Here is a 26160-nt window from a genome sequence, read left to right on the forward strand (position 1 = left end):
GAAATGCTACACTTCCATAACATAGTCCATCTCTGCAGGAAAACAGGGTAGGGATTCAGGCGGGGCTGGAACCTGGTGGCAAAGAGCTGATAGAGAGACCATGGATGGGTGCTACTTACTGGCTTGCTCCTTTTCTTATAAGTCTATATAAGAGTGATTACTAATAACCCCACAACACAGTCAATACAATACAAGGCTGCCTTGAAATCTCTTCTGCTGCTTTTGTTAATCACAAACTCTTAAATTTAGCTTCAGGCAGATATTTTTGGACAAGGGCAGAAAGAAGCCACATTCTTCTCCAAAATATCACAAGAACAGTTTTTAGGACACTTAGTAATCTTCTTCTCTGAAACCTCTTGAGCCCAGCGTCATAATTTACACCACTCTCAGCAGAATTGCCTTCCATACTCCTACTGGGATGACCACATAAACCCCGCTCAAAGCGGTCAACTGCTTTTCTAGTTCAAAGTCCCCAAATATTCCACATTTCTTCAACACATAGCATGGTCAGGCTTGTCACAGCAATACCCTACTCCTGGTACAAACTTCTGTTTTAGTCACTGTTCTATTGCTGTGAAGAAACTCCCTGATCAGGGCAGCTCTTATAAAGAAAGCATCTGATTGGGTTTCATCCATTATCATCATGGTGGGGAGCCTGGTGGCATAAAGGCAGGTACTGGAGAAGTAGCTGGGAGCTGCATCTTGATACACACACACACACACACACACACACACACACACACACACACACACACANGAAAGAAAGAAAGAAAGAAAGGAAGGGAGAAAGGAAGGAAGAAGAATGTCAGGCAGTGCAGTGGTGCAGCAGAGAGAGGGAGGCAGGCAGATTTCTGAGTTAGAGACCAGTCAGGGCTATACAGAGAAACCCGGTCTCGATAAAATAAAATGAAATAAAATATAAAATGAACTAAAAGAAAAATGAAACAGAGAGAGAGAGAGAGAGAGACGGACGGACAGACAGACAGACAGAGACAGAGACAGAGACAGAGAGGGAGAAAGACAGAGACAGACAGAGAGACAGAGAGAGACAGAGACAGAGACAGAGACAGACAGAGACAGAGACAAGCAGGCAGGCAGGCAGGCAGGCAGGCAGGCAGGCAGGCAGACTTTGGGCTTGCCATGAGCTTTTGCAACCTCAAAGCCCATTTCCAGTAACACACTTCCTCCAACAAGGCTGTCCCAATCCTTCCAATTCTTTCAATTACTACTACTCCCTGGTGACTAAGAATTCAAATATATGAGCCTCTGGGGACCATTCTTATTCAAACAGCCATATTTCACTCCCTGGACCCCATAGGCTTGTATCCAAATCATACTTTAAAGTATGCATTCAGTCCAATTTTAAAAGTCCCCATAGTCTACCACAGCCTGAACACTGTTTAAAAATTCAAAGGTCAAAGTCTCTTTGCAGGCTCAAGGCAATTTCTTAACTATCAACCCCCATAAAATAATAATAATAATAATAATAATAATAATAATAATAATAATAGCATATTAATACGTTCATCACAAAATGGTACAGGATATACATTGCCATTACAAAAAGGAGGGAGGGGAGCACAGTGAGGGAGCACTGGAGCAAAGCAAGACTTCAAACCAGCTGGGCAGACTCCAAACTCTGCATCTCCATGTCTGATGTCAAAGCGCTCTTCAGATCTCCAGCTCCATCTCTCTCTCTTGGGCTGTTTTTTTTGTTTGTTTGTTTGTTTTGTTTTGTTTTGTTTTTTTCGAGATAGGGTTTCTCTGTATAGCCCTGGCTGTCCTGGAACTCACTCTGTAGATCAGGATGGCCGCGAACTCAGAAATCCGCCTGCCTCTGCCTCCCGAGTGCTGGGATTAAAGGCGTGCACCACCACTACCTGGCTGGTTTCACACCCAATCGGTAGCTCTCCTTGGCAGGTGTCCCACAACTCTGGCATCTCCAACATCTTGGGGTTTCCAAGTTAATCCAGGCTTCACCTTCACAGCATCACACAATGGCCTCTCCAGGCCCCCCCCCCCCCGCCGCGACACCCCTAACACACGCCTGGCCTCAGCAGCTTTCCTTAGCCATGGAGGGAGATTCCACAACCCCTTTTTTATATCCTTGACTCCAAGGCCAGAGCCACATGGCTGGAGCTGCCAAGTTCTGCTGCTTAATGAGGCTGGGACTTGGCACCTTCCTTCAGTTACATTCATATCAGCTTTCTGATACTGGTCACTTCCTTCCTGAGGAAGCTTGTCTTTCCACAAGCTGGAAGTTTAGCTGGTGAGGTCTTGCTCTGAGGTCACCACTCCCTCTATTCCATTTAGTGTCAGGCTTTTCTTTAAACCTTTGATCTCCTTAAACAGTGGACCTAGCGCCATTGCACTTCCTGGTGCTCCTCTTCTCCTCAAACTGTACATTTTGTATTGGAGTGGAATGTGGTGGTTTGAGTAAGAATGGCCCTCCATAGGCTTATATATATTTGAATGCTTAGTCACCTCAGAGTGGTATTATTTGAAAGAATTAGAAGGATTAGGAGATGAAGCCAGCCTTGTTAGAAGTGTGTTACTGGGGACGGGCTTTAAGGTTTCAAAAGCCCATGCCAAGGCTAGAGTCAGTCAGTCAGTCTGTCTGTCTGTCTGTCTGTCTGTCTACCTATGGATCAAAATGTAGCTCTCAGCTACTGCTGCAGTACCTGCCTGTATGCCACTGGACTCTCCACCATGATAATAATGGATTAAACCTCTAGAACAAGTCCCCGATAAAATGCTTTCTTTTATAAGAGCTGCCTTGGTCAAGATGTCTCTTTCATAGGAGTAGAGTAGTCATGAAGACAGACCAGAAGGTGTGGTCCAGATTAAAGGTGGATATTCCCTCCTCAAAAGATCCAGGTTAGAAGTGGGTCTTCTAACATCAAATGATTTAATAAAGAAAAACCTCTCGCAGGTATACCCAGCCACTTGGATTTCAGTTACTTCCAAATGTAGTGAGGTTGACAACCAAGACTAGCCAGTGCACTGACTAATGGCATGGTGAAATGGGGCCATGATGTAAGCTGCTGTCTGTGATGTAATCACAAAGTTGCTGCCATGATTGTTGTTTCTGAGAACCGTTCTACCTCCATTTCCCTTTTCATGCTTCTCAAAGAGCAGCTTGGAATCAACCTCTTAAGAACGTTTCTGATTGGTTGAACCTAAATTGTTTCCAGGGCCTTAGCTTCAAAGAAGTCTGGGAAATGTAGTCTTTAGTATGCCCGTTTAATAGCGCAGAGGAGAGAAAAATAACAAGGTCGTATTTTCTATATTTGAGAGGCTCACCATTTGGAAGGGTCATAGATACAGAGACAGATTATAATATGATATATTATTTGTTCTAATTAAAACATAGTGTATGGAGCCCAGGGAGAGGAACTGCATGAGCGTTCCCGAAGGTGTAGGCTCTGACCTAGGTTCTGAAGTTGAGTTTGCTGAGGGAGAGAGACCGAGAAGGCTTCAGAGACAAGAGGGAAACATACAGGGAGGGTGAGTTTGATATTTCAGAGATCCTCAATTCTTAGTTCTAATGAACTCACCTAATTCTTTTATGATAAAGATACAGAGCCGGTTGATTTTGGGAAGAGGCAACAGCTCAGTATACAGAACATTTTTTTTTTTTTTTTTTTTGGAAGCAAACATCCAACCTCTGTGCTACTCCTGCAGCCCATGTTTTACAATTTTTCAATCAGCATATGCATGTTGGTAGCATCAAATTGGTAACGTGGTGACTGCTGCCATAGTTGGGAAGGTCCTGGGACATGCTTCGAGGTTGCTCGCGTTCCCCATTCTGCCTCCCTGATGGCCCCAGGCGCCTCTCCCGCTCTGGTTCTTGAGGGTTACTTGTCAAGAGACCACTGACGCTGCAGACTCCTTGACTCATGATTGAAGCTGTCCTGGGATCCACCACTCCCGGCTGAAGAACCACATGGGAGTAGGAGAGGCCACGAGGAAAGGAGAACCGGGCTTCTGCCCAGGGAGGGGACAACTGACTCCAGGGCTGTGGGTACATCAGCCATTCTGGTAGGAGGATGGGGCATGTCACAGGCAATGGTGTGTGAACATGAGCAGCTAGGGAACAGATGGAAGATGGAAATGCTTTGTAAATGGAAAAGAAATCGGTGTCAGCCTCAACTCTGCCTGTGGCTGTCACAGGACATTGTCCTAAGAGCGAGAGAAAGTCGAAAAGGGCAAGAAAGGATGAGACACCTCTCTGCCTGCCTCCCAGACTGGCTGCCAGGCGCTGCCGATCTCCAGCTCTGTCTGTTCAGGCTACCCCATCTCCTCCCTCACAGCCACTCATTGGCAATGAACCCTGTGCCTGTCTTTCAATGGTGGCCGAAGTGGACTTTGTTCCTACAGTTGCTTATAGTGCAGTGGGGTTGCCCTGCCTAGAGCCAGCCCCCTACTGGGTCCTGAGGTAGTGTGGGTTGGCTTGTTTTCTTTGCTGGACTAGGACCCTTGGCCGGTCCTAGAAAACCTGGCCTGTTTTCTCTGTGTCACCTCTGTCCCTGTCGCTTCTCAGGTACTTCGAGTTTTACAAGGAGCCTTTAGAGTTTAACTCCACGAGATGCCTGGAGCTGAGGCAGGAGATCCTGGAGGTGAAGGTGTTATCCATGTGAGTGGGGCTGTGCTGGGTGTGGGTGGAGGCTGTATGTGGAGGCAGTGGGGCGGGCGGACCCCAGAACTGAAGGAAATAAGAAACACAAGGTAGACGTCACAGACGGAAAGTTAGATCTTCCACAGGGCACTAGAAAGGCCTGGAAGATGTTTTATAACAAAGGGCCACATTTGCAAAGTCATGTCTGCTGACTGAGCATTGAAGTCCCCAGCTCAGTTACCAGCCTCCTTGATTATCATCGCTGGCTTCTTCTGTTCAGTAGAAACCCAAGAGGCCTGGGTGTGCCCACCTGAAATTCAGTATTTTGTAACGTAGGGTTAAGCCTTGCCCACTTAATGTTGTCTTTTGCAATCTTAATTTCTTCGAAGGTTTTGTTAATGAAGTGATACAAAACCCAAGTGTTGCAAAATGGGATATGGTGAAGTAGCCCATCTCTCAGACACCAAGTTTGCACTCCCAAAGGGCCAGTGTGTCCTTCCATAGTGTGGGTGCACACACAACATCTGTGTGTGGAGATTCCTTAAATACATTTTCCTATGAGTGGCCAAGAAGCATCTCTTACTCCATCCCACCCCACAGCCCATTGCCCGCAGTGCTTCCAGAGCCAGTGGGAGGACCCAAGCCTCTTACTGGATGCTTGCTTGAGTCTTCCCTCCCTTGTTATGACACCCACGAATCCAGCAGGCCAGCCTAGAGGGATCCAGATTATATTATAAAGTTATGTCAGCCTCTGGATCTGTTTGGAAACAATTACATCAGTTTATGGGCAAGAAAAATTTATCCAGAGGTAATGATGGGTGGCTTATATGGACTCATGAACTCCTGACATAATCCCAAGGACTCTGTCCATGGCTGGCAGCCAGAAGCCAGGGAGTGTGGGTCACAGGGGAAGTATAGGCTTTGTGTTCAGGCAGATCTGGGACCAAAAGCTGATTCGGGGCCCTGCCAGTAATTATCGGGCAAATTACTTAATTTCTCTGAGCCTCCCCTGACGTATAAAATGGAGATGGCACTACCTACCTCTTAGGTGTTGCTGCCTACTGGTGGACATAGTTTGTACAACAGAGAGCAGGCACTGCCTGGGGTGGGGGCGGTGCACATTGACACTCTGTGGGTACGAATGTTCTACTCTTTTCTCTCCCATTTCTATAAAATTGACAGCAGTGGTTTTTCTGAGTTATATTGATACTCCGTCAGTGAACTTTCCATCACCATAATGAATATATAATGAGACAATAACTCGGAGGTGAGCAGGCCCATTGTCTTGGGGGTTGTGTTGAGACAGTGTGCTATGACAGGGAACATGAGGTAGACAGAACAAAGCTGCTGTCTTCATGACCAAGCAGGAAGAGGGAGAGACCAGGTTCCTACCGGCACCACCAAAGGCCAGTCCCGATGACCTTGAGACCTCCCGCATAACCTTACCTCTTAAAGGACCCACAACCTCCCAGTAACATCACCCTGAGAAACAGCTTTCATCACATGAGCCTTTGGATGTATAGACTCCATATGCATTGCTGCTGCTGAAAGTCCCAGGAGTAAGACCTTAGGAGGGTTCAGCTGGATTGTCTGCCATGGTTATGTCCCTGTAATGATCAGCAATCTGTGTGCCTTTCTAGAGATGATGAAGCCTACCTCCTGTGGGGTCTATTTTGTACTGCCATGAGCACACAGCTCTGTGGTCCCAGCTCTTGCAGAGTCCACAGCAACAGTGGGGAAACAGACAGGAGTCTAACTTAGGAGACTAATTCTTAGGGTGATAGGGAACTTGATCTAGGGTGGGTGATGCCAGTCAAGGGTTTGCTGACAAAGGGTAGATAAGGTTCTGGTCTGTGGGGTTATAGTTATTAATTAGGCCAAGAAGAGTCTAAATGGGACAGTTGGTATGAGCCCCTGAGACAGGAAAGTTCCTGCTGGGTCCTGGCTCAGAAGGACCAGAGCAGCTTGTAGGTCAGCATGTGAGGGGAAAAATGGAAGCTATGGTACCAGAGGGTTCATGGCACACCTGTGTCTTTTTCTGGGGACTGCAGAACCCTGTAGACAGGATTTGGGTCAGTACACAGGAGCATGGTTTAATAGATGTTGTGGAATACTTCCCAGGAGTTATGTGACAAAGCCTACTCAGACCTCAGCTGGGAACTGAAGGTTCCTGCTTATCATCTCTCAGAATTAAGGCCTGTACATGTTGACTGGGATCCCAGGGAACCCTTGTTGGCTGTGTTTCAAAAGAAAAGCAGCTAAGCTTTAAATTAGAAAACATAGTTTCTTCATGGATGCTTCCGGGTCCGGACAGGAAGTGCAGGGTAAGCCCACACGCCGCTATCTTCTGTATGTTGTTGGTGATCCCTCCATCACAGAAGCCATTATCAAGCCATCTCATTTCTTTTTCTATTTGTTTTTTTGGTGTGTGGGGGGACTAATGCATGTGGGGACTAATACACATGCATGTGGAGGCACGATGTTGATGTCAAGAGTCATCCCCCATCACTCCTCCATTTTATTCATTGAGGCAGGCTCTCCCAGTCAAACCCAGAGCTTTAATGATAATGATATGGCTGGTCTTGCTATCCAGCTTGCTGTTTTAGCTTTCTGAGACTGGAGTTATAGGCCAGCCACCCTTTCTACTTGCACTTCATGTGAGCTCCGGGGATCCGGACTCCAGTCCTCATGCCTGCATGTCAAGTGCTTATACCACCAAGCCATCTCTTGAGCCCCGGGTGAGTCTTTTATTTCCTCCGTGTTCTGGAGGCAGGATGATCAAGAGGGGTCATGGGGCCTCTCCTCCTGGCTTGCTCACGGCTGTCCTTTCACTACATCCTCGCACAGCTGCCTAGGTCCAGGTCTTGTGTCTTACTCTCTTCTTATAAGAGTACCTGCCATGGACCAGGGCCCACCCCATTTCCTCCTCCTCCTCCTCCTCCTCCTCCTCCTCCTCCTTCTCTTCCTCTTCCTTCTTTTTGTTTTAAAGACCCCTTCTCCAAATACTGTCACACTGAGGTTAGGAGTCGCACATATGAATTCTGAGGAGACATAATTCAACCAATAAAAGTTGCTGTTACAGCTGATATTTAGAGACCAAATGAGAAATTATCAAGACACTTAGATTTGAACCCATAGACAAATACTGCAGAGAGTGAAGGACAGTCTCAGGTTGCCCAAATGGATGCGACCATGCTTGCCCCTGGTTGCGGACTCATTTTGGTGGGGTTTGGGTCTTTCCACAGTTGCCATCAGGATGGATTCCTGAGATGAACAGCAGTTCTAGCTGTTGGCCTTAGGCCTAGAAGTCGTGCATAAACGGTTCCTTCCATAGCAGCTGTTCTGTCTGGGGACTTGAGTTGTGGAAGTATAGTGGAGAAAAGGCATGTCACAATTAAAGGCAAGACTGGGCCATTCACTGGAAATCAGTTGTGGCAGTGTGTGGGGAAGCAGGGACTAGCAAGCCCTGTGCATCCTTTCCTGGATTCCCAAGCTGAGGGTGTGTGGGTCCTCCCCGGGAGGTATTGGAGAGCTCAGAGGCCCGCTGCTGTCCCGATTATCTGGGTACTCTTCAGTCTTTGCTCTGCTCCAGCCTAGTCCCATGACCTGGATCACAGCAGAACTGACCTGAATAATAGGGAAAAGGTCAAATCCCATCCATGGATGGATGCACATACTGTCCCTTCAGGCACACAGAGTGTCAGCTGGTATTTTGTCTGAGGACACAGGGAGATGTGTGGTTCCCGAGGGAGTAACTTTGATCCAAAATTTCTCAAATCAATGGTAAAAATCAGTCAGCTAGAAAATGCCCACACGGAAAGCGCCCTGCTTCCGGACAGTGTCAGAGGCGTGAGGAATCTAATTCCGTGGTTATTCGCTGTGAAAATGTCTGTTGCTGATTCTTGTCCAAATTACTTATGTCTGATCCTAGTCCTTTGAGTGTCTGCTTTAAAAAGTAAACCTTCAGTTGCCATTTCATGTTCACACCCACACTCGGTTCATGGCCACACCTCTCTGGCTTCCTTTCCTATCCTTGTGGAGCTGGGCTTGGTGCAGACAGAATCCAGCGGTGAGGCCAAACAGAGCAGCCTGGAGCCAGAGCCACCAGCAAAAGGTCCACTCTCTGGGCTGGGAGGTCCTTTGTGTCCCGCAAAGCTCAGATCCAGAACAGTTTTCAAAAGGCTGTGTCCTCTGCTAAGTGGGGCTCAGTGAAGTCAGGTGCTGAGCCCAAGTATCTCGGGATTAGACACTGCACGGGCTCAGGATGTGGGGTACAGTGAGCACGTGGGTGGAGTAAGTGGAGGAGATTGGGGTAAGGACAGAGTAGGTAAACATCACAGGCCCTGGACGACCTGGGGCAATCAGGGATGGCAGCAAGGTTCCCTGTTTGCTGAGGTGAATCACAAAAGTGTACAGCACTAACAGTCCAGAGCTTGCCCCAGCCTTCTCAGCCTAGCTCCATTCTTTTTTTTTTTTTTTTTTTTTTTTTTTTGGTTTTTCGAGACAGGGTTTCTCTGTGTAGCTCTGGCTGTCTTGGATCTCACTCTGTAGACCATGCTGGCCTCGAACTCAGAAATTCGCCTGCCTCTGCCTCCCGAGTGCTGGGATTAAAGGCGTGCGCCACCATGCCCAGCTGCCTAGCTCCATTCTTTGGACTCTCAGGATTCCTTGTGGTAAGCACCATTATCCATCTGAGGGATGCGCATATGCTGCTGGAAATTGGCTCACTTCCCCCCCTGGTTCATAGATCCTCTGCTTTGATTGATAGGTGAGGAGTCCACCTTTCTCCTTCTGGCCCAATTCCCCCCCCCCCCCCGCTCAAGGGCGCTGTGGTTCGCTCCCAAGAGTTCATGTGCTAGAGACTTTAAGAAGTGGCCCCTGGAGGGAGGCAGCTCGATCCTTAGGGTTAATGTAGCCCCAGTGCTAGAGGGGAAGGGCAGTAAGGTCTCTGGATCTCCTCTGGCTGGATAGTCTAGCTGAATTGGTGAGCTCCAGGTTCAGTGATAGACCCTGTCCTCATAACTAAGGTGGAATGTCACTGAGGAAGACACCTGACAAAGACTTCTGGTCTCCACACAAATGCACAGGCATATGCCTGTGCATCTGAATGTGTGTGTGCAGGTACACAAGAACACTGCACTATACTACACTACTCTACACTACACTACACACACACACACACACACACACACACACCCCAGCTGTATGCTGCAATATACTATACTATACACACACACACACACACACACACACACACACACACAGAGTCAGGCATGCACACTCCCTCATGTGTGCGCATGTACACACATGTACATGCACATGCACGGATACACACTTGGAGTTCAGGGGTGGGAATAGGTTGCTACAAAAGATTAAACCTGACTTCTAACTATCTCAAGCTTTCTGTCATGCCCAGTGACAGCTTCTGCCACCCTCACCAGAGGGTGAAGCAATGGCGCCATCTGATCTTGGAACTTCCAGTTTCTAAACTCTGAACCAAACAGAGCTTTTCCTTTTTAAGTGTCCAGCCTCAGGTGTTTAGTCTTAGTGTTAGAAAACAAACTAATCTAAGATATACTGCTTAGTTCTAGCTCTTCTATGGATGGCTTACCTGAGTTTGCTGTTTTTGTTTTTGTTTTTCTATCAACTACAGTGTCTCTAGGTCCTGTGCCACAAAAGACAAGGCTGTTAGCATCACTTCTGCCCTTTCAGGTTAGGACCACTCCTGGTTAGAACCCAGAGCTGATTTGTGTTTCCCTTTACTTCTGTCTGTTCTCAAGTCCCAGGAAGCAGTGGACGAGAGAGAAGGGTTTGGGTCCCTTCATGCTTACATAATCTCTCTCCCTTTTCTTCCCTCCCTCTCCCTCTTCCTCTTTTTCTCTCTTTCTCTCCCCCACCCTGTCTCTCTGAGGGTGGCTGTGGATGTCCGATGTCTTCTTTAATTGCTGTACCTTTTGGAGAAAGGTTCTGCACATCTTTTAATTCTGTCATTTTTCTTTTGCTCCCTTGCTTCTCCATCCTGATAAAATTCCTCAATGTCATCTTCCAGCCTTTCTGATGCACTCTCTCCAGAGCTTTGTCCTTAAAGCATCCTTGCCTACGGCAGTGGTATTGTACTGGATATTTGGGACATCAAGGATGACTGTTTACAGTAGCTTTCTCTGTGGCCATTTTACCTGGCAGTTTATCTTGTTCTGTCCCCTCCAGGGAGATTCAGTTACCATTGGTTGTTCATATTCAAACTGAAAACAATTAGAAGCTGCTAGTTCTGTGTTGGAAGAAGTTGGAGATGAATGAGCAAAATGCTCCCGTCTTTAACAGAGAATGCCATGGACTTTAGAAAGGAATGGATGGCCGTGGACTTTAGAAAGGCATGAAGTTCCCCACTTCATCGGACATCAACTATCTGGTTGGGAAAGTTGCGGGGCGTGAACTGGACTGAATGGTTTTGTTTCTTTGCTTTCTCTTCTGTCCTGAGGAGGTGGAGGGGTCCACACCAAGACCTCATGCTGGACAGGCATGTACTCTATCTAACACCGAGCTCTGGTTCCAGCCCTGATGGCTCCTGGACATTTACTGATATTCAGTTTTTGGGCCATGCCTCTGTCCACTGCTCCTGGTTTTAAAATTTTGGGAAATGGGGGTTGGGGGAGGAGACTTTGTAATCCTTGACTCGGCCTCTTCTCGTTCTGTGGGCTTGTTGAGAGTGTTCTTCCACAGAGACAGCTGTCCCTGTCACACTTCTTCTTATCCTGGCAGGTTTGAATAATTTGTTTTTCTTCTGGCATGTTGTTGGTGCTGAGAGAGAAAGGGAGACGATCTGGGTCAGCCCTTCATCTTGAAGGTGAAGATGTTCTGCATCTGTAGAGAGAGTGGCTTTTTACACACGTGACTCTACTTGCTCTCTCCAACAACCTCTGAGGCGAGCAGGGCTGAGCACGGGAGAGCCATCTCTCACACAGAGCGCCTGAGTGTCCTGAGAGACTCAGTGACTTACCCAGGTCACACTGAGTTGGGGAGGGAGCCAGGGTTCAAGGCTGGGTGTCTAAGCCTGGACCTTGGCCCAGGAGGTGGCAAGGGTAAGGGAGACACTCAGAATAAGGTCTGGATTCTGGATCCTGGTCAAGCTTTGAGCCCCTGGCCTGAAGGGTTGGCAGTGCCACATTTCTCTGACATGTTTGAGTCAGTTGCTAATCTTGCTCTAGGGGGCTGTGAATTGCACAGAGGTGAGGAGAGAGGAGTGGTGGGTGAGCGAGTGTACTGCCCTGTGATTGATGGGCCGAGGGGGGCGGGGCTGCTGCCGGAGATTCGAGGAAGCTGCAAGGAAGTCTTGGTTTAGGCAGGAAGAGGGGGCTCCTTTAACTCCCAGGCTGAGTACTACCCTGTGGAAGGGTCTTTGTACTCAGTCTAACTCAGCTACACTTTAGCGCTGTGGCTCGCATACACATTATTTCAAGACTCTGTGCAAGACTTCTCTCTCCAAGAAACTTTCGGCCAACCACGAGGCAGTCGCTTCCCCAGTCCTTGGCTCTGCTTCTCCTCCCTTTCCCAGACAAGGCGGTCTGTGCTTCTTTGAAACAGGTCTCCCCTGTTATCCTGGGATCTCCACGCAAATATGGAGGCGCCGCCTCTGCTCCTGTATTTTCACACCTGGCCAAGTAGAGGCGTTCAATAAGTAGATTTGATCTGAGCTCCGGTTCATCCACGAGCTCATTAGTCAGGCGTGATACCCCACAAAGCCCCTACAGACGCTTGTTGGTCATCTCAGCACTGAGGGAGCGTGGAGCTCAGGCTGATGTCACGGTAGAGTTATCATTGGTAAAGCTATCGTCTTTCGTGGGCTTCAGCGTAAGGGAGAGTCACCTCTTTAGACACCGTCCCCTTTCCTAACAGTGCTAGGGAACATCCCGGTGCAGAGATGTTTAAAGCCAGCATCATAAGGGCCTGGAGTTGTTCTGAAGAGCGTCTCAAGTCTCTCTCCTCCTCCTGACCTACTTGGGAAGGGAGCGCCATGGTTGTGAGCCCAGTGCTCTGTGCAGCGCAGGGTTGGGCAGGCATTCCGATACGGAAGTGGTCTTGTTTCCTTTACAGACTGTGGTTTCTGAGAGTATGGTGAGCCTTTGAGGGGAAGCATGGGGGAAAGCCGACTTGTTTGAGGTGAAGGTGGTTAAGATGTGCAGATACGGACTGAAGGTAGACTTTCAGGGACTGTGTGGGTACAGCCTGACCTTCTCCTCCTCTGCCCTGTTCACTGCTCCCACAGGGTGAAGCAGTCTGAACTGTTCGAAAGGTGGAAGAGTCTCCAGATATGCAAATGGGCAATGGACACCGCGGAAGCCAGCCTCTTCAAGTACGTCTCGTCATCGTCGTCATCTGCCCTCCCTCCTCGTGGTGCAGGTCCCCACTGCCACCTCTTCAGATGCCCACTATCCTTTCACACCTAGTTCTCAGTGGGCATCTGCCTGAAGCTGGACCCTAGGGGCTTAGGGATGTGAGCAGTGGCCAGATCAGCACGCGGTCAGCTAGTGTCCGCCATTCTTGGCTCTGGCCCTTGCTGCGGCCTTACCTGGTTGGGCCTGTAACCTCTACCTCAGGCTGATATATATACCAAGGCTCTAACAAGTGAGGTGCTTGCCTAGGGTCCCTCCATAGCTAGCCCTTACAATCTCTTTGGCCCTACCTCCCTGTCCCGGGACAGTGGCTCTACCCACCTTCTTGGAATCCCATGTTTCTGCCTGATGTCTGGGCCTGGCCGTTGATATTTCTTAACTGCTCTCTAACCACAATTAACAGGCAGCAAGAGAAGCAATAACTGAGTTTCCAGGCTCTTCTGTGGGAGCCAAACAGATGGGAGGCATCCAAAAATGCTTTCTTGTTAATGATGTGCTTTGGGGTTTTCTCCATTGCTAGTCTCCTGCCAGCTTGTGGTATCACTCCAGGGCAGGTAGACCTTACACTAAGAAATTGATGTAGTCCTGGCAGCTTGTGCCTCAACTGGGTTTCAGCCACTCAGGTTCAAGTTTAAATGAACTGGGAAGCTACTGACATGAAGGAGTCTTGTACAGGAGGCTGTAGAAAGTAGGTGTCACCAAGAGTTTGTATTTTCCTTATCAGTAATTTCAGTTTGTGGTAATTCCAGACCAGGAAGTCTCCTCCCCTCCCCTCCCCTCTCCTCCCCTCCCCTCCCCTCCCCTCCCCTCCCCTCCCCTCCTCTCCTCTCCTCTCTGTCCTCTCTCCTCATCTGTCCTTCCTTCCTCCAATCCTCCATAGAAAGACCACACTGTATGACGAGCAGCTGGCTGGTTTCCCAGTGAAGATTTCTCTCAGCAAGATGTGGAATCATTAAAAAAATTTTTTTTTTTTTTTTTTTTTTTTTTTTACATTTAACCTTTAGGCTCGGCCAAGCTGGAGTCACAGAATTTATATAGAGGGTCAGAAACAGAGAAGGCCTTTTATATACAAGGAAACTGAGACCCAGTGATGTGGGCCACAGAGTAGAACACAGAGTCACGGCCTCTGGTTATTAAGTGCCGACTCATATTTGCACCCCAGAGCTCAGGAGAACAGGCCAGACCTCCTCCGGGATCCATCAGTGATCATCACAGGGCTCTGTGGGGGTGATCCATCTCCCAGGGTTGCCTGGACCTTAAGGGCGTTGGCTCTGGAGCTGTGTCTATCTCCTTCTGGGCCTGCCCAGGGCAGAGGAGAGAGGTCATCACAGGGTGCTGTGGAGAAGTGGTCCACCCCCCCCCACCCCTCCCAACCCAGACTGCCTGGACCCTGAGGGGACCAAGCCTGGAGTTGTGTGTACTCCATTCTAACTCAGGGAGGGAGTGATCTGTGCCCATGGCCACAGTGAGAACCCGTTGTTAAGTTTCCAAAACAGGGGTGCAAAATTGCTCAGGAGCCAACCCTATCAAGAGCCTTCTTGGAAAGATCTGGAGAGAAAACCGGGTTGCTTCAGCAGCCTCCTTTCCTGGGGTTCTTTGACTCTTTTCATTTAAATCTGGTGTCTGAGCTTTAACCCTGCTGTAGCCAGTGTTAGCTGTTTCTGAGACAAAAATGTCAGGGCTCTTTAACTAACTAACCATCCAACTGACTAACTAACTAACCAACCAACTAACCAACTAACTAACTAACTAACCAACCAACTAACTTACTAACCAACAAACTAACTGACTAACTGACTAACTAACTAACTAACTAACCAACTTCCCTTCCTCCCCCTCCCCTTTCTCCTTCCCTGTCTCCCTCCATCTCTCCCTTCCTCTCTTCCTCCCTCTGTCTCTCCCTCCCTCCCCTTCCCACTGTCCCTCCCTCCCTCCCTTCCCTCCCTTCTTTATTTCTTTTTAAATTTATTTATTTATTATATGTAAGTACATTGTAGCTGTCTTCAGACAGCACCAGAAGAGAGCGTCAAGCGTCAGATCTCATTATGGATGGTTGTGATCCACCATGTGGTTGCTGGGATTTGAACTCAGGACCTTCAGAAGAGCAGTCAGTGCTCCTAACCACTGAGCCATCTCTCCAGCCCCTCTTCTTTATTTCTATACTGAATCCCTGAAACTTCTTTCAGGAGTCATGTTCCACTTTCTGCAGGAAGGCAGCTGGTACCAACTAGAGTCCCCAGTCTGGCCCTGCCCTCTTCCCAAGTCAGCTTCAGAAGGACAGAAACAGCCAGCACTTTTGGTCACCATACAGGCCTTGGTTTTGTGAGATAAGGAGAGTTCTGTTGAGTGTTGGTCTTAGGGATTGAGACCATAAAGAGCTCTGGCTTCAGGTCACTGGATGAATGAGGGGAGAAGAGCAGATCCTGGAGCAGTGGGGCTCTGAGGGGAGTCTCGCCACAGCTGAGTGAGTACCGGTCAAGGCTCGGCTGGCTTGGCTGGCACAGGGCGTTTGAACATGCACGGGCTGAATGCTGTGTGAGGGTTAGAGAGGCTCAGGCCCCGGGATCCAGCCTTTCCTTCTGGTCTGAGAAGGTTAGTGCATGATTAGTCTGTGCCATAGCTTTCAAGGAGAAGAGCGTCACGGAAGTTTGGCAGGCAGAGTTTCCCAGTAGGAAGTCCTAGAGAGACAGAGGAGCCCAGGCCCCAGGAAGATGCTGAGGGGGTGGATTGGAAGTGAGCCTGGGAATGGGAGGTGAAGGAAGCTCCCCATGCTCTGCCCAGTGTCACCCCTGTCTCCATGCCTAGCAGGTCCACCTTGTCCAGGTGCTGCAATGCCCCCAGCTTTCTCTTCACCACCCAGAAGAACACTCCGGTGGAGACGAATCTCAAGTATGAGGTGGAATCCAGCGGCTTATATCACATCGACCAGGAGATCTTCAAAATGTTTCCCAAGGTACATGCCTGACACGGTCTGGGCGGGGCGGGTGGTCCGTGGCAGTGCTCCAGATTTGCATACTTTGCACTCTGCATGCAGCTGCTTTGGTCTTGTCCAATCAGTGGTCTTCAGCCCAGTAGCCCATCCAAGGAGTCCTGCCTGGGGGTGACAATGCCATCTAGCTGTGGTTTGTATGATTTGGAGGAGAGAGAGAGAGAGAGAGAGAGAGAGAGAGAGAGAGAGAGAGAGAGATTAAAATAAAATTCTGCCCTTGGCATTGTGGGCTGAGGACATCCATACTATCTAGAAGAGAGATTAATCACACCTTGATGTCCTCATCTGAGAAAAGTAATGCAAAGCACGTGACAGCACAAAGCAGGCCCAGGCCTGAGTGTCAGCCACATCGGATTGGTGCTTGGTGCCACTGTGTAAAAAGGCCTTTGCTTAGCACTTACTAGTTACACGTAGTGATTGGTTTTATTATGCCGTTTTCACACTCGGCTAGAAGGTATTTTAATCATATTCCTGCCATCGCCTCCACCACCGTCCTCCTTGTTCCCTTCCCGTGCCCCTTCTCCTTCCTGATGAGTCCCCTCCCATTCTTTCTCCTTAGTAACTAATGGGGTTACATACAGGAGCACGGCAACCAACCCCATGAACACCCTACCTAGCAACTGCTAACTGCCTGTGCATGCTGTGGGAGGGCTGGACGCATAAGTCCACCCCCACTGCAGAACATCCTGTTGGTTGGTCCATTCAAGAGTGCCACCATCATGCCCTGCCCAGAAGACCAGAAGGCAGCATCCCAGCAAACCCCGCCCCATCCTATGGCTCCTCCCTTCCACAACGTTCCCTGAGCCTTGAAGAAGGTGGTATGCATGTTCCATTTACAGTTGACCATAAATGGTTACTTGTTCTCAGCCCTGTCTCGTTGTCTGTGCAGTAGCATGCACTGCCCACTGCAGAGGAAGCTTTGGCAAAGCTGACCTCAACACTTATTTATAGGGGTACATGGAATTATTTAGAAGGCCATTTGATGAACACATCATGTGTATTTAGTACACCAACAGCTATAGATTCCTAAGTGGGCCCTAGGACCTCCCAGCCATTGATGGCCTAGATGCGAATTCTCTTCTGTGCGATGGGGCTCAGCTCCAATCAGAACATTGTGGTCGTCTCCACAACAGACTTGCCCCTACTATTCCAGCAGGCCCCTCTTGCCTGGCCAGTTGTTATTGTAACACTTGGTGATCTTTTTCCCCCTTTAAAGTTGTAATTTCTTTATGACACTGGGATTCAGACCAGGCATCGGTTTGGTTGCTTATGATGCACCTACAATATCAGAGATGTTGTATGAAGGTGGGCTGGTTGGTGATAGTGTCATAGCTCCCTGCTCATGGGCTACAGGAAGGAAGTCCACATCCATGATTTGTTTAGACCGCTGAGGCTGAGGACTGGCACAGATCCCAAAATCTGAGCTCTTTGGGAGGGGGATGCAGAAATTGTACTTTGGGCCGGTTCAGATGGTTCTGTGATGCTGGGGTGGTGTGGCTTCAGCAGAAATGGGCAGGGCCAGAGGTCATGCTAACAGGATACAATGCCCAACTGCTGATACCAGAGTGATCTGACGAGACTCAGGCTCAGGAAATGAACAGAAGGTACAGCACAGTACTGGAAAAGGCGGTGGGTGTTGAGCCACCTGCACTAGGTGGGTCTTTCAAGGCCCAGACTGTGAGGCAGGTGGCAGATAAACCTGTATCTTAAGCAAGTCACAGCACCATGTGACATAGCCTGGGCTGGCCTACGGGTCCTCGGAGAGCCAGGGCGTGAGTTACTGAGATCAGGAGATACATCAGAGGTCTCTATACCTTTCTCTGGAAAGGACCAGATAGTAAACAGCCGTGCAGGTCGCCATCACCATCACCACTTGCCACCATGGTCCCAGCATGAAAATGGCCATGGTAATGCTTAAACTAATGAGGGAAGCTTTATCCTAGTGGCACAGACATCACACGTCTTCTTTGAGTGGCTTCAGACGGCTTAAAAGTATAAATGTTATTTTCAACTTGCCGGCCATACAAAAACAGGTGGTAGACCAGATGTAGCCTGTGATTTTCCAGCCCCTTAATCATGGTCCATGGCAGCTTCTCTTAGAGTAGAGGCGTCTCTGGGATTGAAACGGTCAGCTTCCCAGTCTCCTGTCCACATAGAGATTCTTCTTCTGTGGCTACTGGGTGGTTGTTTCCAGACTGTTCTTGGTTTGTTCTTGTTCTTGGACTTGAGTGTGCCACAGACTCTGGTTAAACCTAATTCCCAATGGGGTGCGGCTCCCTGCGAGACACTCAGCAATTGGTTGGCTGGTGAGTGTGGCTCCCTGTGAGATGCTCAGCAATTGGTTGGCTGGTGGGTGCGGCTCCCTGTGAGATGCTCAGCAATTGGTTGGCTGGTGAGTGTGGCTCCTGTGAGATGCTCAGCAATTGGTTGGCTGGTGGGCGAGGGGGCAGGCAGGGTAGTCCTGCAGACTCCGTGGTGTCAGAACTGGGAGGAAGAGTCACCTAGAGCAGCAGTCCTCTCCTTTCTGCTCCTCGATTGTTGAGTCGAATTCCCCTTTCTCTCACATTCCAGACAAAGCTATCTCGTTGGGTAGAACTTAGAGGGGAGTTTTGCGGGAGGCAGACCTGAAGCTTCAGATGAACGTGGGGTGGCACTGTCTGTGACACCATGCATGTTCCTCTCCAGGAAATGCCCTACTACCGCTCTCAGTTTAAGAAGTGTGCTGTGGTGGGCAATGGCGGCATTTTGAAGAATAGCGGCTGCGGGAAGGAGATCAACAGCGCTGACTTTGTCTTCCGGTAAGGGAGCTGCCTGGAGGGGCACCTGCTGGGATTACTGTCATGCACCATCCAACCCACCTTACGTGGTCTCTCTCCTTGTCAACTTGACTGTATCCGGAATTAACTAAAACCCAAATGGCTGGACATGCCTGTGAGGGATTTTTCCCCCTATTAGTTAAATAATTTGTAGTAGGAAGACCCGTATGTATGTATGTATGTATGTATGTATGTATGTGTGTGTGTGTGTATGTATGTATTTACTTATTTATATTAATCATTCCATTCATTTACATCTCAAATGTTATCTCCATGCCTGGTTACCCCTCTACACACCCCATTCCACAGACCCTCTCCCTTTTACCTCTCTGAGGGTGCTCCCCCACCCACTCCGCCCCACCACTCCAGTATCCCCCTATGCTGGGGCATAAAACCCCACAGGACCAAGGGCCTCCCCTCCCACTGATGTCAGACAAGGCCACCCTCTCTGGTCTATGTATCTGGAGCCATGGGTCCCTCCCTCCCTGTACACTCCTTGGTTGGTGGTCTAGTCCCTGGGAGCACTGGGTGGCCTGGTTAGCGGACATTGTTCTTCCTGTGGGGTTGCAGTCTCCCTCTGTTCCTCCAGTCCCTCTGTTCCTCCAGTTCCCCCAGTGGAGTCCCCTAGCTCAGTCTGATGCTTGACTGTATCTGCCTCTCTATTGGTCAGGTGCTGGCAGAACCTCCCAGGGAACAGCCATACCAGGCTTCTGTCAGCAAGCACCTCATGGCAACAGCAACAGTGTGAGGGTTTGGTGTCTGCAGACAGGATGAATCCCTAGGTGGGTTGGTCCCAAGTTGGCAGAAGACCCACTTTTAATCTGGATCTTTTGAGGTGGGAAGATCCACCTTTAATCTGGGCCACACCTTCTCCTGTCAGTCTGTAGAAAGGACACGGGGTGGGGGGAAGCTCACTCTCCTTGCCTACTTGTTCTCCCTCTCGCTGGAAAGTTCATCCCTTCACTGGCATTAGAGCCCACTTCTTGGAGACTCTGGCATATACTGAAACCAATGAGTACCCAGCCTTGTGGATTGAACTACTGAATTCTTGGACTTTCCATCAGTAGACAGCCATTGTTGGACTAGCTGAACCACAGCCTGTAAGCCACTCTAATAAACCCCGTATATTTATGTATGACTCCCCTATGATATAAGAAGCTGAATGATAACAGATTTTGGTATCAGAAATGGTTCTAGAACAACAGCAATATAAGGATTTTTTTTTAAAGTATCTGGAAAAGGTATTCCAATTTGTCAACACTTTCATTTACTAAAACCTTTTCCAGAAGCTCGGAGATTACTGAAAGCACTATGAGCTATTTTACAGACTTAAGGAGACAAATACTTTTGGTTATCCTAACTTACTAATTGTGAGAGACAACGCATTTGATGACTCTGTATGCAAAACTTTTTGACAATTTGTAAGAAAAAAAAATGGAAAATGTAGATGCTGGGAGATTGCTCCTAGCATCTGATGAACTGACAAAGGAAAAGACTGAGCTCAGTAGTGAGATTAATCAACCTGTGGTGTCTCAGAAAACAGCGAAGGACAGCAATGAACTTTGATAAAGCTGACCTGCCTCAAATGCACATAAACAGTGTAAAGGTCTCTAAGTGTGCCCTGGGAGAGAATCTCCCCTCTGGTAGCCACAGGGCTCAAGTTGTGGAAAATCAAACTAAAAAACCCTCATTATAAGATGGGCGGAATTACAGAGAAAATTCAAGTCCCAGCCTCTGAATGTGTCAGTAATGAAAGGAATGATATTCATTGGTTTTTTTTAAAAAAAGATTTATTTATTATTATATATAAGGACACTGTAGCTGTCTTCAGACACATCAGAAGAGGGCGTCAGATCTCATTATGGATGGTTGTGAGCCACCATGTAGTTGCTGGGATTTGAACTCAGAACCTTTGGAGGTACTCTTAACCTCTGAGCCATCTCTGCAGCCCTGATGACATTCATTGTTAAGAATGGGATCTTGTAACTCAGGATATAAATGTGTGTGTGTGGGGGGGGACCCTATTGAAGCTGAGAACTTTGAACCCTCAGATTCTCCGGGTTTATCTCACCTGAGGAAGGAATCTCTCTCTTTGGCACAAAATGTATTCCCACCCTCACCCACTGAAATATTACCCTTTCCATCTTTGACTGAAGAAATTAATCCTTCATTGTCTGCTAAGCCAGTAGTGACTTTCCTTGAAGGAGATGCCAGCCGAATACTGATGCCCCTCAGGGCCCACCGATGGTTGCCTCCAGACCTGTAACCAGACTTAAGGCCAAGCAGGCTCCTAGAGGGCAGAAGGGAAGTGCAGTCCATGAGGAGGGGTTACACTACTGAAGAGCTGAGTGAGTTTGCTAATTCATCCAAGCAGAAGTCAGAGGAATGAGTCCAGAAATGAGTTTTAAGGGAATGGGGTAATGGACGGACATCAAACTGGATCAGGCCGAGTCTATTGATATGGGCCCGTAGAGTGGAGATCCTGGGTTTAATATGGAAGCTTGCACAGTTAAAAAAAAAGTGTGGAAAGTTTGTTTGAATGGTTGGCTGGAGCGTATGTCAAAAGATGACGCACTGAAAAGGAGTTGGAGATGCCTGCTATCCCCTGACTTAGTGATGGTGAAAGGGCTTCAGGGCTCAGGGAACTTGCACTGCTAGAGTGGGGACACTGTGTAGAACCTAACCCTCCACAAAGGGAAGGCCCAGAACACAGGCCCGCCACTAAGCCAAACTTAGGCACAGACTGCAGAGAGGGGCGCCAGCACGTTTGTACAGCTTTATTGCTGCCCCCTTTCTCAGGCTGAGAGACATGGCTGCTCAGTTAGATGAATTAAATGCAATGGGTTTAATTGAGCCTCAGAGTAGCAGAGGCCAGGCGGTAGCACTGAATCACCAAAGGCCAGGTGATCTTAGTCGTTTCGACGGGTAGCAGCGTATACAAAGCAATGGCATAGTGGCCTAGCCCATTATGGCAGCACAGGCAAAGCTATTTCTATGCTGAAGTGACTTCGATGGACCTTTGGTACTGACTAATCAATCATGGTGTTTCCAGGCATGAGGCAGATAAGAAGCCTGCTGCATTTTTGTTTGGTCTGTATATGTGGAAAAATTCTCTAACAAGGGAAAGAAATGCTCCATTGGATTGTGGCAAAGGGAATCTCAGCCCATGAGCCAATTTCCAGACTTGGGCCAGTTTATAGATTCAGAACCCCTTGAATAGAGGGATAGCCAGGTTCGCCTGAGAAAACCTTGAAAAAATACCTAAGCGTTTTGTATTAGCCTTTTCCTCCAATCCTACATTAGAAGGATCCAAGCGCTTTTACAGGGGTAACTGTATACTGGGGGGAGGAAGCAATCAGATTTTCCAGGGTCCGTGGAATACTGGTTCTGAATTGATGCTGATTTGAGGGAACCCCAAGAAACATTGTTACATGCAGAATTTGCCACAGTGCTTCTTGGGGTCTCCTGAGGTCCATTCACCAAGGCTAGATGGACCACAGCCTGTAAACCACCCTAACACGTATATTCATTCTATGAGTTCTGCTCTTCTAGAGAACCCTGACTTGCAGACTGACAGCCCTTCCTTGTTGTCTAAGGGTTTTACTGCTGTGAAGAGACCCCACAACCACAGCAACTTTTATAAATGAAGGAGGTTAATTGGGACTGGCTTACTGTTTCAGAGGTTTAATCCATTATCATCATGGTGGGAAGTGTGGCAGTGTGCAGGCAGACATGGTGCTGGAGGAGCCAAGAGTTCTACATCTTGATTTGAAGGTGACAGAAAGAAACTGTGTGCCACACCGGGTGTAGCTTGAACACAGGCAATCTCACACTGCCTCCACAGTGGCATCCTTCCTCCAACACGGCCACACCTCCTCTAACAGTGCCACTCCCTATGGCCTGGGGCCAATGACATTCGAACCCCCCACATTTGTTGTACCAAATTCTCTTTCTAAAGACTCTTGGGATTTCACTGGAGCCACCTGGTTAATCGAGAGTCATCTCCCTACCTCAGAATCCTTAGTGCAATCTCAGTGTCCCTTCTGCCAATTAAGGCACACATTCCCAGTTTCGGAGGTTGGGATCAGGTTGCCTTGGTGACCCACTCTTCCTACCTCCGGGGATTTCTGCAGGTCACACCGCACACAGTTCTGCGGCTCTGTGCCTCAACAGTGCGTTTCCAAACAAGGGGATGGATGGTCCTACATCTCCCCGCTTTCAGACCCTTACAGAGGCCAAGGGATGACCACAGCTTTCAAGGACTTGTTTTTGATGATAGTTTCAATATCTCCATGGTTGTAACTTGAGTGAGAACCAAGGATGGAGTTTTCTGCTGTTCTGTTTGTGACACAGGGCAGAAATGACCTTTGTCTCTTAGCCAGCCACAGAGGTCCTGCCCACTTGGTGCTCACTCCCTCTGTCTGACCTACAGTAAGCACGTCCTTTCCTTCCTCTCTCCCTCCCGGCTACCTGCAGGTGACTGACTAACTATGTGAGGCTGTCTCTCTGCAGGTGCAACCTGCCCCCCATCTCAGGGATATATACCACAGATGTGGGAGAGAAGACGGATGTAGTCACCGTGAATCCCAGCATCATAATTGACAGGTGAGTGGTCCGTTTTCTAGAACTGTGTTGACTTTTCGTGGCCACAGGTCACTTGCAACCTCTGAGCACCGGGAACATGGTTGGTCCTGATTGAGACATGCCAGCTGTCTACATGAAGAACTCGTCACTGGGTGACGTCACTGGGTGTCAAAGATCTAATACAAACAAAGGAATTTAACACATCCTGTTGATTTTTACATTAGTCATATGCCAAAGTGATAGCACCTTTATATTTGGGATAAAACATGACATATTTAGTAACTTCCCTCATTTCTTGTTCATTTGCACACATGGGGAGCCTGCATTGTGGTGGTCAGGAACCCATCAGGTGTGCTGGCGGGGGTGGGGGGCGTATGGAGGAGCGCTGATGCAAAGATCTCAGCTCTCATCTGGCTCCCCTCTGCAGGTCTGTCTGAGAGGTCTGCAGAAGCTGGAACCTCTGCACATAGTCAGCCCTGCTAGAGGGTGGATAAGAGAGAGGAGAGATGGGAGGAGTGGCTAAATTATATCAAATGCCAGGTGCCTTCAGAGGACCGAGAAAACTGCAGATAGACAGATGGTCACTAGAGAGGACATGTAGGCAGGAGGGCAAGATACCAAGGAGGGGCCCAGACATGCCAGGCGACTGGGTCAGATGGTCACTCCAATCTTAGGGAAGAGAGAGCAGTGAAGGGAGGCAGGCTCCACCTCCCAGCCATACTCCGTGTCCTCCTTGGCTGCCCTTATCCTTTTAAGTTGAACACTGGTGTCTCTCTGTAGCCACACACTAGTTACTCAGCCCAGATCGTCTCTTTTCCTGTGCTCATTTAAAAAGAAAATCTTTGAGAAATGCCACCTTCCTGGGAGGCATGAGGTGGCTTAGTGGGCAAAGACTCTTGTTTCCTATTCTGACCTGAGTTCAGTCTCCAGGATCCCCATGATGGAAGGAGAGAACAGACTCTCGCAGGTTGTCCTCTGACCTCCACACTTGCCCTCTGTCATGTGCGCGCCCCCTCCAGGAATAAATAAATAAACAAACACATAAGGAAAGGAGGGAGGCGGGAGAGGGAAGCTAGGTGGCCCTATGAACCTTATGTGTGGGAGGAGAAGGGGGCGGGAGGTGGTAGGTGAAGGATGTGGTGTTAGGGTGAGGCGAAGGGTGTGTGGTATATGGGGTGTTAGGGTGAGGCTGGGCATGGGGGTGGGGTGGGGAGGGTGGCTGCCAGGTCGCACAGGGCTTGCTGCTGCTCACTCTGCTGCCCTGCAGGTTCCACAAGTTGGAGAAGTGGCGGCGGCCCTTCTTCAGCGTGCTGCAGAGGTACGAGAACGCCTCGGTGCTGCTGCCAGCGTTCTACAATGTCCGCAACACCCTGGTGTCCTTCCGAGTCAAGTACATGCTGGACGACTTCCAGTCGCGGCAGCCCGTCTACTTCTTCCACCCGCAGTACCTGAGCAGTGTGTCACGCTACTGGCTCAGCCTGGGCGTGCGCGCAAGGCGCATCAGCACCGGCCTCATCCTGGTCACCGCGGCCCTGGAGCTCTGCGAGGAGGTGCACCTGTTCGGTTTCTGGGCCTTCCCCATGAACCCCTCCGGCTTCTTCATCACGCACCATTACTATGACAACGTCAAGCCCAAGCCGGGTTTCCACGCTATGCCCTCGGAGATCTTCACCTTTCTGCGCATGCACAGTCGAGGCATCCTTCGCGTACACACAGGCACCTGCAATTGTTGCTGAAAACCAGGCCCGCCACCGGTGTCTCGGTTCCTGTCCTTCCTGAAGGATTCCTTGACCCTGCCATTATGGCTGCTGTCACTCCCTAAGGATTTAGGGGTTGTCTTTGGGTCCTGGGGCGGGAGGCAGGGAGATACTCATTTAACAGGATAGAGCACAGATCCAGGTCGCATTTAGACCTTTGGCTGCCCAAGTTTCATACGGGGAAACTCAGCCATGAAGCACCATCTAGAATCTCACAACTCAGAGGCCATCCCTTCCAGGGGACAAACAGTGTGAGTGTCCTGGTCACACCACCTGGCTGAGCTCAAAAGACTTAAGGGGATATCTAATCAAAACCCCATGTTAGCATATCCCCAAGAGTCCGGGAGCTGAGAGCCATGCCCCTTAAAACAGCTCTTGGACACACACAGCCTTGGTGCCTCTAGGTTCCAGCCTGCATTTAACCTTTGACAAGGAAATAAACCAGACCAGCCATTTGCACTAAGATCTTCAAGCCAATGTTATCGACTCAATAAGTGCTTAGCAATTTGCTTCCTGTTCTGTCTCCCTATTTTCAGCTCCATTTTAATCAGGAGTTATTTATAAAGATCGGTTCCTCTTTATGTCCCTGAAGACTGCAGAATCTTGTTAAACTGTGTTCCTGAATAGGAGTCACCGGCTGGGAAGCGCCTTGTCACGTGAGCCTAGTGGAGCCATGTGAGCTAGCTGGGGCTTTGACACCAACATCCTTGCTGTTTCTGTTGTGAAGGGGGCACACCCAGGGTACACCTGCCGTCTTCAAACACAGGGATTCACCAAGTCTGGGGTCAGGGAAGTCAGCTGTGCCTAGGTTGCTGGGTTCACATCATCAGCATCCAAAATTCCTTCCAGCTGCTTCCTCCTATGTATGTCCACCCTAAGTGCTATGGTGCCGAATGGTCACTTGTATTGCTTTGAGGAACTGTGGAATGTCTGTGGAGAAGGCTTTACCCTGCATGCCCTCTCTCTGGCTCTTTCCCTCTTTCCATCTTCGTCCTCTTTCCTTTCT

The 26160-nt window shown here is 49.0% G+C and overlaps 1 protein-coding gene across 4 annotated transcripts in view; it reads left to right on the top strand.

Moving 5' to 3' along the window:
- St8sia5 (ST8 alpha-N-acetyl-neuraminide alpha-2,8-sialyltransferase 5) overlaps positions 1-25747 on the top strand; it is a 69951-nt gene extending 44204 nt beyond the window's left edge. For 2 of the 4 annotated variants that reach the window (XM_021214866.2, XM_021214867.2), the window contains 6 exons: positions 4544-4636; positions 12882-12968; positions 15817-15961; positions 18683-18795; positions 23326-23418; positions 24665-25747. In XM_021214866.2, the coding sequence (XP_021070525.1) occupies positions 4544-4636; positions 12882-12968; positions 15817-15961; positions 18683-18795; positions 23326-23418; positions 24665-25133 (1000 nt within the window). In that variant the 3' untranslated portion in view covers positions 25134-25747. Of the gene's footprint in view, positions 1-4543; positions 4637-12881; positions 12969-15813; positions 15962-18682; positions 18796-23325; positions 23419-24664 lie in introns of all 4 variants that reach the window. The other 2 variants (XM_029546709.1, XM_029546710.1) reach the window with 1 other exon arrangement.
- Positions 25748-26160: the final 413 nt, after the last annotated feature.

This window comes from Mus pahari, chromosome 15 (genome assembly GCF_900095145.1).
Source record: "Mus pahari chromosome 15, PAHARI_EIJ_v1.1, whole genome shotgun sequence".
NCBI classification, from domain to species: domain Eukaryota; kingdom Metazoa; phylum Chordata; class Mammalia; order Rodentia; family Muridae; genus Mus; species Mus pahari.